This window comes from Pristis pectinata, chromosome 17 (assembly GCF_009764475.1).
Source record: "Pristis pectinata isolate sPriPec2 chromosome 17, sPriPec2.1.pri, whole genome shotgun sequence".
Lineage (NCBI taxonomy): Eukaryota > Metazoa > Chordata > Chondrichthyes > Rhinopristiformes > Pristidae > Pristis > Pristis pectinata.
Window position 1 is genome coordinate 15,021,382 of NC_067421.1, and position 16,384 is coordinate 15,037,765.

Below are 16,384 nucleotides of genomic sequence, written 5' to 3' on the forward strand. Positions count from 1 at the left end.
CTGTTCCTTTTTTGTGGGCTTTAAACAAAATTATCACCTTTTACAACCAATAAAGCACTTTATTTTAAAGTCTAGTCATTCTTGCTAGGTGGGAAACACAGCAGCCAACTTACTTACAGTGAGTTCCCACATAAGCAGTAAAATAATGACCAGGTAGTTCATTTTGATAATATCTTGTTGGTTTTTCAGTTCAACGAGATGTCCATAAAGGAATGCTGCTGACTGGCCAAGCTGCAGGAGTACGTGCCAAGAAACTTCGATGCAGCCAACGCAAAGGCTTTGTGGGAAAGGACTGCAATCTAAGATCCTGCCGCCAATAGATTCTGACGGGCTGGGCTCTGTCAGAAACACTTGAAGAGAATATTGTTCAAAGAGGCCATGAGTAGTACTGGTGCTTTGTGCATAGAATGTAGACACAAGAGAATGCAGGTGCTGGAATCTGGAGCAAAAAACAAATAGCAGGTCAGGCAGCATCTGGGAGGGAAATGGACAGTCGACGCTTCAGGTCAGAACCCTTTGTCTGGACTTCATCAGACAGGTACCGATTGTGTTATATTTCCTGTGTCTATGTTAGTGAATAATGTTCATTTTTAAAATTTAAAAAATCATTTTGATAATGTTGGTTGAGGGATAAATATTGGCAGGCTGAAACCTCTCCTCCACTTAGATATATGTCATGTGATCTTTTACAAGCTCCTTAAAGTGAGACCCCAGTTTAAAATCCCATTTGAAAGATCGCACATCCAACAGAAGTGGGGGTGTGTGGGGGGTAGGGGGCTGAGGAGGGTTCCTCACCACCTTGCACTGGAGACTAGATTTGAACCATATCTTCCAGCTCAGAGGCTACAATCTGAGGCACAGTCAACATATAACACAAAGGGCATTTGTGGCCACACTTCTTCATCTGTCAGGGACCCCTCATAAACCCCTCATTAAAATTCCAACTCAAGATATCAGCAACCTTGGTGATTCCCTGTAGTTAATTGAGCTATGGGAGGCTTTCACAGAAGATTGATACCTCTGTTGAATTTCAGCTCAGACCATCCAAACTCACCTTGGATGGCTGCACTGATATCAGAAAGTGAAACTCCCTGCGCTGAATTCAAGATCAGTTCCCAGCCCATCCACCATGCAACACAAGGCTTCAGTACGATCCGGTGTGATGGCATGTCCATAATTTTCCTCACCACGTCTATGTGACCCTGTTTGAAGGTGAAGAGAGTTTGGCGTTTGCAACCAGAAGTACCCCACTCAGGGCGAAGCAACCGGCCCTGCGACACTGGTTCAATCCCTGCATGAGGCCATTCAGCCCACTGACTTTTTTGCCAGCTTTATTTTAAGAGCCATTCAGTCAGTCTCACCCCCTCTGTTCTTTTCCCTCAACCTCCTCCGTTACTTGTACCTTCAACTTTTCCCTTTGGAGAACCACAATTGAATTTGGATCCACCCCACTTTCAGGCAGTGTGCACCTGATCACAAGTGCTTACTGCATTTTAAAAAAAAGTATTTCCTAATATCACCCCGTGCTAATCACTTCAAATGTGTGATCTCTGCTTTTTGTGAAATATATTCCGATAGCCTTATGACTCCATTTTGTTGATGTTACTTGTGGTTCATGTGCTCTGGCCTTATAAAACTCTTGAAAAATGCAAGGAATATTTTTGCAATGTTTTAAGTGGTTGCGGTATAGCTGTAAACCCCTAAGAGATTGTCAGGGGATCTTCCAAATACACTACAGCCATGTGAGACCTCTGGATTCAGTCCTGAACTAAATTTCTTAAAGTTCTTTCTGTACATAAATGTACAACTTGATTAAAATACAGATTTTCTGCTGCTTTTATTCATTTACAGCTCCAACTAGAAAAAACCCTGACTGCAGCCTGCAGCCATTTGGCAATTCATTATCACTATCCAACTAACATATTCTTTTGATCTTCTATTCAACATCAATCAAGCTGGTCTACAGAGCCTGTGGCAAAACAGTACACAGGCAAGGCTATGGCCTCAATAGAGGCAACAGCAGAAGTAAAACCAGCTCACAGAAGGGAATATATTTTCATACCTCCTCCTTTTACCCATTTAAATGATTTCTTTGCGGAGAGAGTGAAAGACGCTTCCTGGATGAAACGAAAGACTACAGTAACTCAAACCAAAAGAAGTATATTTTTGATTCAAAGAAGAAAGAATGCAGCAAAAGAGCCAGTGTCAAGAAAAAACAAGAAGCTATTAGCTTAATTCTGACATAGCTATTGGCAAAGTTAGAGTTACAAAATGCATGAAATTCAATCTTATAAACCTTATTCTGATAAATACATTAAGCTATCAATAATTCACAATAAAAACTGGTAAGATTAATGAATTGACATTTCTCTCACAGGACATTGTTCTCTTCACCTGTTTAATGAACTCCGAGACTCCAACATGAAGAAGGAATTTAATTCACAATGGAATATTCTTGACCATTACAATTCACATTTCTGTCCTATAATCCATTTTCCTCTCCTCTGTACATTGCTGTGAACCTTCTGCTATACCTTAGCCATCTACTTCAAACTTTGGCTTCACAGTGTTCAACTTTAATGAGGAAACTTGAGCAAAGGCTAAAAGTTAATCTCCAGGTCTGCCTTTAAAAGAGAAAAGATTCCAAAACAGACACCTCTATGCAAAATTAAAAGCTGAAAAGAACTCTGATGAATTTAATCATTCATCTTTCTGATATTCCTGTTGAATTTCCTTTGCATAACTTATGCTATCTTGAGTCACAGATTGAATCATCTGAGGGACCACATCAATACTGGTGATCTTCTGATCTTTCTATAATGTCACCAATCCACAGTGACCCTGGATTACTTTTGTTCCCGGGAAGAATTAAAGAACCGAAGTGCACTATCAAACAGAGTAAAAGATAATCTCTAGGTATTAAACCAGAACAAAATACCATCAGTTGTGGACTTCCATGGCAACTTCTCCCAAAGATCGCATCAGTAATCACTCATGAGCCACCTTACATACCAGGTATCTACTACGGGGTGATCTCTTTGTTGAACCATCAAACTGGAACCAAGAAGTGGCAGTAGGAGTGGTTGGAGTGAAGAATTGGGGATGGGAAGTACTGACACAGTAAGAGGTAATCTAAGGGAAGTAGTGGACCTGAGTTGGAGCTGTGTGGATTGGTGGTAATTCCTTGGGTTTAGGAATCAAAGAGCATTTATGTCAAACTTTACATCGGGAGATTAAGCAGGTGGAACAGAGTCCAGCATGAATAAATTGTATAGTCTCTGATTCAACAGCCTTCTCTCCATTTATTGACCGATAATAATTGATCTTGGATACATAATGGTTCTGGGTCGGAGATGATAAGTATTTCCCTGGACATCATGTGAGCAGAAAGCTCATTTTGACCTGAAAGCTGGGGAACACACAATACGATTGCAATGATGGAACTTAAGTCGTTTCCCTCATCCTTACCCGTGGTGGTCGGTGTTGGATCCGTGCCCGCGCCACTTTCTGCTTGTTAACAATGTTCATTAACCTCGCCGCGTCAATACCCTTGACGTAAACCACAGGCCGTTTCAACGGGTCCTCTGAGCCTTGATTCAACTGCAAACAAAAAGCCACATCAGCCTGTATAGGTAGCATTTGCAGCAACGTAACAGGACAATGGACCAGAGGTGCAAGTAAACCGATGGTACAGTGTAATGGCAAGAAGTTAGTCAATACAATCAGTATGAATTGGTTAAATCAGGAATGCTAGCAATACGACCACATTGGTCAGAAACTTAAATCACTTTCACCCTGCCACTGGTCATCAGAACTGTGCTGGCAGTTAAACTCCACGAGCCCCTCCTTCCACTGGGGGTGGCACGGCAGTGTAGTGGTTAGCATAACGCTATTACAGCGCCAGCGACCCGGGTTCAATTCCCATCGCTGTCTGTAACGAGTCTGTACGTTCTCCCTGTGTCTGCGTGGGTTTCCTCTGGGTGCTCCGGTTTCCACCCACATTCCAAAGGCGTACGGGTTAGGAGCTGTGGGCATGCTATGATGGCGCCGGAAGCGTGGCAACACTTGCGGGCTGCCCCCAGCATGTTCTCAGTAATGCAAAAAGATGCATTTCATTGCGTGTTTCATAGGACATAGAACAGTACTGTACAATACAGGCCCTTCAGCCCACAATGTGGTGCCAACCTTTAAACCTCGCCTAAGACTATTTAGCCCCTTCCTCCCACATATCCCTCTATTTTAAATTCCTCCACATGCCTATCTATTAATCTCTTAAATTTGACCAATGTACCTGCCTCCACCACTGCCCCAGGCAGCGATGTACATGTGACTAATAAATAAATATCAATATCAATATCATTTCATCTGGTTCTATCAGCAGACACTTCCTGCCTCCTTGTTTAGCATCCCTAATATAATCCATGCTTTTTGCTTCAACTGCTCTTATGGCAATCAGTTGCACCCTCTGATTGCTTTCTGATCAATAGATTTGCTCAGACTGCCTGTATGGGTTAAAACCCCGCACCCTTCCATGTAACAAAAAGGCAATCAGACTTTCAGCAGAGGCAGACCCATAAAATAACTTAATTTGAGAGTCACCATCTGACACTCAAATGCCCAACCCAGTTCACTGTCCCATTCACCTTCCAGTATGCCATCTTTCTGCAGTGGCATCTCGTCCCATCTAACTCCCTCCCCAACCACCAACAACCCCTGATCAGTTGAGTTACGACACTCTTCATCCTCTTCCCTTTGCAAGTTAATCCACTGTTCTTCTTCACTACTTCCCAGCCCACCAGCTCTATTCAAGTTACTACTCATTCCCCACATATTCAAGCTAATATCTACCTCCTGTTATTGACCCCGTTACAGTAACACCGACCTGACTGTGTTCCTCTTTCCCCTCCATCAAGGTGCTGTTCCTACCGACGTTCAGATCTTATTTGAAGTATGCAGCAAGTTTGCTCTCCTGAGAATTCTCCCCTTAATCACAAATCAATTGGGATGCCTTCAAACAGCAGCAGAGTATTGTTGAGTGAAGAGGGTTCTGGTCTGCAGTGACAGCGACGGTCACACACTGACAAGCACACAGCAGGTTCAGAGTGCTAAGGGTTGACATGTTTGACATTATGACACTACAGCCCATCCTTTAGAGAGCTGCTAAAATCTCTGTCCCTGAAAAGCGGCTTCACTTTAAGTAATTTCTTGCTTTGGCTGCTTAGAAGCTGCCTGGAGTTTCTCATTCCTTGGAACCGTTCCCAAGCAAGCATTTGGATTGTATCTTTAAGATTCTATTCTGCAACAAGTTTGTTTTGTTGACAGGTGTGGATGTTGCTGGCGAGGGCGGCATTCATTGCCCTGGATTGCATTGGAATTGAGCAACATTTCATATTAAGAATGAACCGCACTGAAGTCGCAGACTGGACAGGCATGGCAAATTTCCTTCCCCAAAGGACGTTAATGGACCAAATGGGTTTTTGCAACAAACCAATACTTTCATGCTTTTCATTCCATATTTATTTAGTTACTTGAATATAAATTTCCCTGGTGCTGTGGTAGCAATCATGCCCATGTCTGTAGATCAAGAGTCACAACCTCTGAATACTAGTTCAGTAACTTAACCACTATGCTACTGTGTAGCACTTGTATCAAGATTGAAAGATAATTCTTTTACCTTCTAAATGTTTTTGTGTTCTGTGTAGCAGGGCCAGATAATTGAGCAATACAGAAAAAACAGTCATGTTAGTTTTACAAGCCTCTGTTTTTTCTTGCTGATGATCCAAGTCTCTTTCGAGGGCTGTCATGATTTAATCAAGTTATTTATGCAATGAGTCATCTTCATTAGAATCAGTAATATAATTCAAAATTGCAGCTTCTTTCAGGTACATAAATTTTTCATTATAGTACATAAAAATTTAACAGGGCTTTGTCAGGTTACATGCAGGGCTGATGTTTCACTTTGCTGGGGTATTTAGAACCAGGGTCACAGTCTCAAAGTAAAGGGTTGGCTATATAGGACGGAAATGACAAGAAATTTATGCACCCTTAAGACAGTGGATCTTTGGAATTCTCTACTTAAGAGACTCGTCAAGGCTCAGTTGCTGAGTATATTCAAGGCAGTGATCGATAGACCTTTAGATAATGGGTGAATTAAGGCATTTGTGACTGGTACAGGAGCGTGGCACTGAGGTAAAAGTTCGGCCATGGTCTTTAATGGTGGAGCAGGTGTGAGATAAGGATGTTTTAATGTTGAAGATCAGAAGCTGAACAACCACAGGCTATTTGCCATTTGCTGATTAAGTACAGAATGCCAGGAGATGCTCGATGCAAAAAGATCACAGCCACCCCATCTAACTTCTGCTGTTAGGGCATTTAAATAATCATAGTCAATAATCATTAGTCTATAACAAACTCAGAACCGCCATTGGGAAAATCCACCTGTTCCTCTCAGACTTGCTTTACTTGCTATGCAATGCTTCAAATCACACACTTACACAGGAACTCCGTAATTTTCTGAGATAAAGCTGTATGATTTTCAAGAAAATTATATGGGTGATAATTTGCCTTCATACATTGAGCTTCTGAGGTGGTCAAGCTGGGGTCTTGAACCCCAATGTTGGTATAAATGGTATACAGCCCAATTCACCACCTTGGTAATGGAACTGAAACAAGCGTCAGGGACAGCATCTTGAGAGAGTTATCAAGGGGCTGAATGGTGTTAAATGATTAGAGAGGTTCTAACCCATGCTGGGGTACTATAGGAGGCTGTCATGGCTTGAAATTGTCCTCAGCTTTTATCCTTGGGTGGGGCAGGATAACTGGAATGCTCCTTCTTGTCCCACAAGGATTCTTTGACCCACCATCAACCTGTGTTGGGATTCAGTTTGCTGTTTCACCTTCTCTCTCCAAAGGTCCGTGGTCAATCTTTTTAAAAAGGTTAGCAATTCTGAATAGTTAAAGGAGTAGCAGCAACCCATTAATATTCACACAGCATAATCTTGATGCCTACACCTGGCCTGCCTCTGACTCTGTCTTAAAGTGTCTAAGCCAAGGAATGAGGAGCTGATTAATTATAGATGGACATGATCACCTTTCAACTTCTAAATCCAATACAGAAATCAGTTTTGCAAAGAAATGCTAACTGTTCAAAAACTAAGTTAAATTCCAGTAATAATCATTATTTGGTGACGAGATCCATCTTAATTTAGCAATAAAGCCAATAATCCTTATCTGTTACTTCATTTCCCAAAAACAAACCACCTTTCCCATCTGGGACATCAAAGAAGCCACAGTTAATGACAGTTCTTAGGCCTAGTTATAAATCTTGGATTAATTTTCTATTCCTCATTGTAATTTAGCCCTGGGTCTTTGACTAGTTCAAACTGTTCTCTTCAGCATTTGCCATTCCTGTCCAGACAGCAATACCAGTGTTTACCTGGAGGGGTGGAGACCTTTTCAACACTGGGTAATACAAAGCAGCCAAAAATAATGCATAGAGGAATTTGCAGACTCCATGGTTTCTTGCCGCCCGGCACATTCCAATGACAGAGATTGAAGGGGCCTGGGAGACAAGAGCAACGCCTGGTGTTTTACTAATTTTTTTTGTGATCGACAAGGTGCACTGCCTCAGCCTCTGTTTGCTGCTGCTCATTTAATATCTTAAAGAAACACACAGGGAAACATTGGCAAATGTAATAGCTGTTTGCTCTGCGGGGTGTTGGTTATGTAACAGGCTAACATCTACAATTCATCCGAAGAAGTTTAAAAAGGATGAGAAGAAAAATCCCTGGGCTCCTTTTCTAGTCTCTGGCAGGTTTGAGTGTCGTGACAACTGCACTTACAGTCAATGGAATGGAAGGGAGGTGTTTCCAGGGTTACCATCTCCATCTCTTTTTTACTGCCCTCTATGTGCTAATGTTGAGTAAGGGTAGAACCCTGATTTTGTTTGGCTCTATCACATGTGTATGTGTGGTCACTGGATTGGTTGGCATTTATTGCTTATCTTTAATTGCCCCAGGAGGTTATAGAATGTTCATCTTAAATACCTGTACTGTGTGTTGTTAGGTCAGGAGCTCTGTGATTACGCCCCAACAATGAGGAAGGAATGGCAACATATTTCCAAATGTGTGCAACCTGTGCAAGAACATGGATAGGAAGCTGCCATTCAAGAGGTACGCTATACCGGTGCGGATGGTGATCCCACATATATGCTGCCTGAGGATTATCTAGGATGTTGTAGATTTGGGAGATAACATTGAAGAAGCCTTGACAAGTTGGAAGATGGCACACACTTCAGACATGGTTTGAAGGAGGCAGAGAGCGTGAATGTTTAACCTGGTGAAAGGGTGCCAGTCAACCCAGGATGGGGTTCAAGCTTTGGGATTTAGAGTCACACAGTCATTCAGCACTGAACCAGGGTCCTTGGACCATCATGTCTATGCTGACCGCTGCGTATCCATTACACTAACTTCAACTACCAGCATTTGGCTCTTAGCCCTGCTGGAGCTACATTCATCCAGGCAAATACAGTATATTTCATCACACTCCTCGTATCTGTGGTTAGGCATGAACACAGTCACCCATTGGACTACTGAATATGACTAGGGTAGGACTTTCTCAGTGAACACTGGGGCCCTGGGGAGTGTTGCAGAACAGAGGGACCTAGGAGTACAAGTACATGGTTCCTTGAAAGTGGTGTCACAGGTAGACAGGGTGGTGAAAAAAGCATTTGGCACACTGGCCTTCACCAGTCAGGGCACTGAATATACGGGTTGGGACGTTACGTTGCAGTTGTAAAAGTCGTTGATGAGGCTGCACCTCACCTCTTAGCTTATTGCATCTTCTGCCCCTCCCCCACCACCTACCTTCCCCTTCTCACCTGGACTCGCCTATCACCTGAACTCACCTATCACCTGCCTGTGTGTGTGCTCCTCCCCCTCCCACCGACCTTCTTATTCTGGCTTCTGCCCTCTTCCTTTCCAGTCCTGATGAAGGGTCCCGGCCTGAAACATCAACTGTTTATTTCCCTCCATGGATGCTGCCTGACTTGCTGATTTCCTCCAGCACTTCTTGTGTATTACTCTAGATTCCAGCATCTGCAGAATTTCTTGTGTGTCCTGGAGTAATGTGTACTGTTTCGGTTACCCTATTATCGGAAAGACATCACTAAGCTAGGAAGAAGGATTACGAGAATATTGCCAGAACTTGAGGACCTGAGTTATAGGGAGAGGTTGAGCAGGATAGGACCTTATTCCTTGGAGCGTAGGAGACTGAGGGGAGTCCTTTTTGACTTGTATAAAATCATGAGGGGGATAGATGGGGTGAATACACACAGACTTTTTCCCAGGGAAAGGGAATCAAAAACTTGAGGGCATAGGTTTAAAGTGAGAGGTGAAAGATTTAAAAGGGACCTGAGGGGTAACTTCTTCACACAGAAGGTGGTGTGTACATGGAACGAGCTGCCAGAGAAAGTAGTTGAGGCAGGTACAATAACAACATTGAAATGATGTTTGGCAGGTACATGGATAGGAAAGGTTTAGAGGGATATGGGCCAAATGCAGGCAAATGGCATTAAAAAGGCGAGCTTAGATGGGCATCTTGGTTGGCATGGACAAGTTGGGCTAAGGGGCCTGTTTCCATGCTGTATTACTCTATGACTCTCTGACTAATGGGAGTTGTGATCAATCATGCAGACTCTCTTCATGCAGGGAGCTGAAATACTAGTCCCTGTCTGGACACTATATGGACACTCTTGGTTCATCATGTAAAGAAAAGAACATTACTTTGTAGTCAATGTACTTTTAAAATGTAAAAAAGAGGGCAGTCAATTTGTGCACCGCAAGCTCCCACAAACAGCACTATGATAAAGATCAGATAATCATCTTTAGAACTGATGAATAGAGAGGGAAATATTGGCTGGGAAATCAGGGATAACTCCTCTGCTCTTCTTTGAAATGGTGCCGGGGGATCTTTGCATTCACTTCAGGGAGCAGATTGGTGAATGGATTCTTTGATTTTATTTCGATGGGAAATGCCACAATTTCTCTGTCTTGCTGTCCTGCAGAGATTTATCTCTTGGACGAGCTCTGCTCTGGCCCACACACATGACTAGATTCCATCACACACTCCTCAGCCACCTTGAGGGTGATGTTGCCCATGTGCCTGGATTACATCACACAGTGCAGTTCCAGCACTTAGCTATGGGTTCTGGATGATAGGATTAATACCAATGAGTGCCCACTGGTCGGCCTGGATGTGGTGGGCCGAATAGCCAGCTTCCATGCTGTCCGATTCTATGGTTCTATGATGCCCTTTCATTTCTGCCATTTGGATTTGAATTGGGTAAATGTGTGGCCTCAATGGCACAGGCTGTCAGCAAATATTCAGGCACAACTCAAAAAAAGGTGTTCACGCTCTGCTATCTTCTGTAAAATCATAAATCCATGTGTGTTGACATCACACATCCGGGTAGATTTTGACTTTAAGAGGAATGAAAATCCACAAAAAGGGAAAATGGACTGTTCACTTTTACCCATTGTACAACAAAATGACGGAGTGATTATAATGATCAGATCACCCTGTAATGAGCATATTTGCTTCTTTTATGTGTCAGGCTTGGCCGGGCAACAATGTATCGGCCAATGGTGAGAATGCATCTCATACCTGATCAATGGCGTCTGGGTTTTCGGACACATCAAAGATGACAGCTGTCGCTCCTCTCTGGACTGCTCGCTTTGCCTGAAAAACAAAGCACAATGTTCCTGAGTACAAACTACATTTCAAAAAGGAACACAGTTCAGCTGCAATAGTTAGCATGTCGGAGATATTGTTTTTCCAGTACGATGTATGGTATAAGCAATAATGTTGCCTCAGGCAAGACAACCTGGGCTGTTATAGGAATATAATCTGTAGCAGATAAGCCTTTCTGCTTTTTCCTTCTGCCCTGTTCTTTCTCGAGGAATCCTTGCTTCTATTTTCGTTTGGTTATGTAGGTTGCTGAGATAAACGTAGAAAGATTGTCACAAATGTGCTACGAGGCCAGGGTTCTTAACAATTAAATGCTGCCCTAATAGCACATATCATGCATGGGAGAAGCTAAGTGAATGAACTGCTGGCAGATCATCTCAATATTGCTTTGATACTGGGTGCCAAGGACACACAAGGAAGTGTCTGGGACATCTCCCTGTCCCTCCTCCCTATGAGCACCAGTATCCATTGTTCCTATACAACGCAGTAATGGAGGTACTGATCCATGGGACAAGTTGAATCCACCGCCATCCTTCCAAACCTGTAACCCTCATCGATAACCCAACCCAGCTCTCTCCTGTAGATCCCACGGTAGACATTCCTCTGCCCCCTTGGTATCCTTAATCGTAAGCATTGACAGCCAACAATACAGCCTCATTGTGTCTTCACAAATTCACACTTGTCTTCGCGATAATACTTCAGAGTAACTCATTTTGTATGAAGTGTTTCAGTGTGGATCTGAGAAACGTGGTGAAAGCGAGTATCCATTTTCTTTTCAGCAGGGGTTACCAGTTAGTGAACAAGAGTATTGCCTCCCCCTTTGATGCCTCACTTCCCACTCACTCCCACCTCCCCATCCACAGCCAATGAGTCATTGGCTGGTCAACTGACTTAACATGGTCCAAAGGTTGAATCTAGTGTTTGTGACTAAAATCCATACTGTGCAGTGCAGTGCAGTCATCAAGGGAGCAAAGGGTGAGCTGAAGGAAAAAAAATGTTTTGATTAGTATTGGTGTACAGACACAGGATAAACCATCTCTTTGTGATGTGTTTTACTCATCAATCACTGGAACTTGTTTATTTGCCCCTAGTTACTCTAGGGGCTGGAAACAATTTCAGTCTGAGGTCTGCAACTCCCCTCAACTACAGAAACAAATTGTTTTCCACTCTAGGGGTTAAGACGTTCAACTGGGCTGTTTATCTCAAGTGAGTTTGTCATCGCACAACAAGCATTTGAAAAATCAAGAAGTCTGCTTACAGATTCTGACCACACAAGGCACCCCATAGTCCAGGCACATCAAAGAGGTGTCATCAACTAAATGCAGCTATTTAGAGTTTTGCAAGGTGAATGTGTGGGTAGCCCATGTCCACACTATTATTTTGGGTTGTAACTCAAAACACATATTCTGATTCAACACAGAGCATTTGTAGGGTTTCTGAAAATACTTATGGAAATAAAATGCCACCTTGTTTTCCTGTTCAAGTCCGATTGTCAACTAAATACTTTTGCCATCTGGGTCGCATTACCAATTGTGGCAGTTCTGTGCATGCACCCACTCTCTGGAGAGACTGGAAATGTACTGGTACATTGAGAACCAAGGGAGTGCATAGAGGCACAGATTGCACTTCCACAGTGGGTTGGACTGTTATTTGCATAACTGAGGATTCCCATTTTCTAACGTGGAATCCAATCGCTGCCAGTATGGAAAACCTACGGAGGAGCTGTGACAGTTTGAGGGAAAGTAAGAAAATTATACAACAGGGCTAAATCAACCCATCAAATGAATTCCTACTATAGTCCAAGCTGAATGGGTACTTATTCTGGAGTTTGTCCAAGAAGCTGAGGAAAAATTCCGCTGTTTCTTTTTGGCATCCTCTCTTAGTAGAGCATTCATGGAAGAAAGAACAGAAGACCTGTTTAACCCGGTATTCACCATTACCCGTCCTACACTCATTTCTGCTTTAATAATGTGATGCGAGGAACAGAAGCAGGAGGAGGCCACTTGGACCCTCATGTCTACTCTATCACTTAACAGGGTCATGGCTGATCTTTTACCCCAACCCCACTTTCGTACGCTAAACCCAGATCCCTTGATATCTAAACAAATACCAAGTGATCTCTGATTCTTCTGTGATCCCAACAGTTTGGTGGCCTTAGACAAACTGAGTGTGTGGGCAAGGTAATTGTAGATAGAATATAATGTGGAAAATGTAAAGTTATTCATTTTGGTGCATAAAATAGAAAAGTAGAATATTTTGTAAACGCTGAGAGTGTGGGTAAAGGTTTTTGTTTAAAATGACCTAAAGATCATGTAATTCTTGGTTTATTCGTTCAGCATTAACTGTTATAGCTGTGAGCCTGTTCCACATGTTCCAGGCATTATAGTGATAAGTAAACTCTCACCTCAAACCTTTAAGATTTTTTTTAACTGCATTTAAAAGAGAAAGGATATACAAGTCATCCCTGGGTAAAAAAAAGGGTTCCATTTTTACGGACAGCCAGAAGTTGAATTTATCCGTATGTCATAAAATACACAAAAATCACTTGACATGGTAACCATCCCTCCACAGTATTTTAATGATTGGCATCCAAGGCTGATAAAGAAGAACAATGACTAAAAGTGGGGGCGAGGAAATAAGTTCCGCCTTTCCTAGGAATGAACGTATGTGGAACTTTTGAATTTAATAATGTTATGAGCGTGCGTCGGCATGTAGGGGTGTCAGGAAACCGGGTGTTTGTAACCTGGGGACGGCTCCTGGAGAAAAAAAGGGGCGAAGGGGGAGAATAGATAAGCAGAGTGGGGCGGAACTTCTCTGGGCAGTGGGGGACAGTTGCATGGAGAACTGGCTGACCGGCTTGTCCTTGTGCTGTTGATTCCAGGTTTGCCGGGTATCTCCTATACCCTTTAGCTTTGTGCTCACCATCAAGAGTTAAATAAAGCGTGTCTATCTGCAGTGTTCTTCATTTAAATGTTGAATTCTCTTGCCTTTAATAGGAAGTCTGAACTTGGGAATTCTTTTTAGTCCCACTGCTTACGACGAGTTGCTCATCTCAGTCAGTGTGTGTCTCAGGGAGTGGTGGGGAAGGAGAGTACGGAGATCATTGCTTCTATGGGGAGATGAGAAGATCCCTATCAGAATAAAGGTTGTATGTTGGTCGAAAGAGCAAAATTTAGACATCTTACCCTGTCCTTGCCCTTTACAGATGCTGTGCATTCCCTACCATTACATTTAAATGGTGTATAAAGAGCACACATTCATGGCACATCACAAAGCTCTCCCTTTAGAAAGTGAGAGAGAGAGACAATGCAAATTCAAGCCTCAAGAGACAGGGTCACTCAAGGAACGGCCCTACATCCACACTCCAATCTCACTGTGGAGAAGAACAAGTGGTGCAATAATGCAGTGTTGCTTACCTCAGCCAGACGGATGATCATTTAATTCAGATACAATTCCTAACTCAAATAGGTCACCTTTTATGGTACCATATAGTTAATATGGTGTTCTATACCTGCTGTTGATGCAGCTGGTTTCTTGGGCTGAGAAAGGTTGGCCTTCCAATAGAACTTCTATTCCAGTAGATGTGTTTCTTGGGCTGGAAAAGGTTGGCCTTCCAATAGAACTCCTATTCCAGTAGATGTGTTCTAGCGATGAGTTTAATTCCTTGTGTGAGAGGAATAACATGGAATGATTGGATAAACCAGCCCTCCCCCCAAAATGATGAGATGTCCTTGTAGAACCCAAATAGGGGGATAGAAGATAGTGAGATGTACAGAGCAAACACTGCTAACCACCTTGATAAGAAGCAGGTCTGCAGTTGTGAGAGACAAACTTACAATAGAAGTTGAAGTATTTCTTTATCCATTGGCTGAAATGTTCAATAACGTTGGTGGCTGAGGCTCAGGTCATTGGGCTTAAACAACGGCAATGGATAGATGGCAGAGTGGATAGTCTGGAAGGGGCGATCAATTGAGCTGACGGGCTTTCTCCATCCAAAGTGTCCTTGCAATGTGGAACTGTTCCTGTTCCTCGTCCAACTCCCAAGTCCCGAAGCCCTTGATATGGTTCAAACAATGAAAAGGGGCATGCGGTCGAATTGCAATGGTTTTGTTTGGTTTTGAGTAGTTTGGTTGTGAGCAAAGGTGGAGATGGCTAGATTAATTTGAGGAGAATTGTGGGTGGCCATGCAGGAACCATTCTGGCCAACCCTGGATTTAAGTGCCACTCAAGTGTCATCATTCAGTAGGAAGACCATCCAGACCTGTGCTTACGTTTGGATTCTGTAAAATTTGGAGTATCTAGGTGGGAATTTCACAGATCTCCACTGTTTGCCAATTGCAGCAAAACTGGAAGTGTCAGTACAGAGAACAGAGTGACTATTTTGCTGCAGTGCAACAGATAGAGAGCCCAAGGTGTTACAGCTTTGAACGAGAATTATTAGCTCATTATTACTCTGCCAGTTCTTTGTATGACCAATTTAGAACCGATCCCATCACTCCCCTGTTGACATCTGTGACATCTTCAGCTCCAAATGGTTATTCCTTTGAACAATGGAACAAGTTTTCACCTCATTTATCTCTTGTGCCATAGTATCTCATAACAAACCAACTTTCCAAAGAGCCTCTCTCTTGGCTCCCAGTGACAATTTAAACCTAATATCACTCCACATAGAGTCTGAAACCAGCTGAGATAGTCTGTTCCTAGTAACCCAATTATTTTTGCACTTTAAAGACCCTTAATTAAGGACATTTGCTCATTGTTACTTTGTCCGTTCTTTGTACAAGCAACGTTAAACCATTGCTCCCCTAATAGTCCTGTAACGTCTTCAGAACCAAAAGAACTGGAGACACAAGAGACTGCAGATGCTGGAATCTGGCGCAACAAAAAACCTGCTGGAGAACTAAAGCGGGTCGAGCAGCATCTGTGGGGGGAAAGGAACTGTCGATGTTTTGGGTCAAAACCCTGCATCAAGACTGAGAGGGGAGATGGCCGATATAAAGAGGAGGGGGAGTGGTGAGACAGGAGTCAGAGGTGATTGGTGGACAGAGGAGGGGTGAAGATGACAGGCAGGCTGCACCAAGTAGGGGGAGGGGCTGGGGTTGGGAGTGGAGTTGGGAGACAGTGGCAGAAAACAATATAGTTCGATTCCCGTCGCTGCCTGTAAGGAGTTTGTACGTTCTCCCGTGTCTGCGTGGGTTTCCTCCGGGTGCTCCGGTTTCCTCCCACATTCTAAAGACGTATGGGTAGGTTAATTTGAGTTTAAAATGGGCGGCGCGGACTTGTTGGGCCAGAAGGGCCTGTTACCACGCTGTAAATAAAATTAAATTTAAAAAAAAATTGAATTAAATAAGTGGAGTAGGTCTTTCAGCTCCTTGAACTTGCCCCTTCCTTCCCTTCCTTACAGCTACAACTGCTCCAGCAGAACTCACCTCCTAAGATAAGATTTAAGACATCTTTATTGGTGACATGTACATTGAAACACACAGTGAAATGCATCTTTTGTGTAGAGTGTTCTGGGGGCAGCCCGCAAGTGTCGCCACACTTCCGGCGCCAACATAGCATGCCCACAACTTCCTAACCCGTATGTCTTTGGAATGTGGGAGGAAACCGGAGTACCTGGAGGAAACCCCCGCAGAAT

General features: G+C 43.2%; 1 protein-coding gene across 3 annotated transcripts in view; it reads right to left on the reverse strand.

The window, feature by feature from the left end:
* znrf3 (zinc and ring finger 3) overlaps positions 1-16,384 on the reverse strand; it is a 218,390-nt gene that overhangs the window by 34,293 nt on the left and 167,713 nt on the right. For all 3 annotated transcript variants that reach the window (XM_052032112.1, XM_052032110.1, XM_052032113.1), the window contains exons 3-4: positions 10,663-10,737; positions 3,469-3,600 (exon numbers count right to left, since the gene is read on the reverse strand). In XM_052032112.1, the coding sequence (XP_051888072.1) occupies positions 3,469-3,600; positions 10,663-10,737 (207 nt within the window). The remainder of the gene's footprint in view (positions 1-3,468; positions 3,601-10,662; positions 10,738-16,384) is intronic.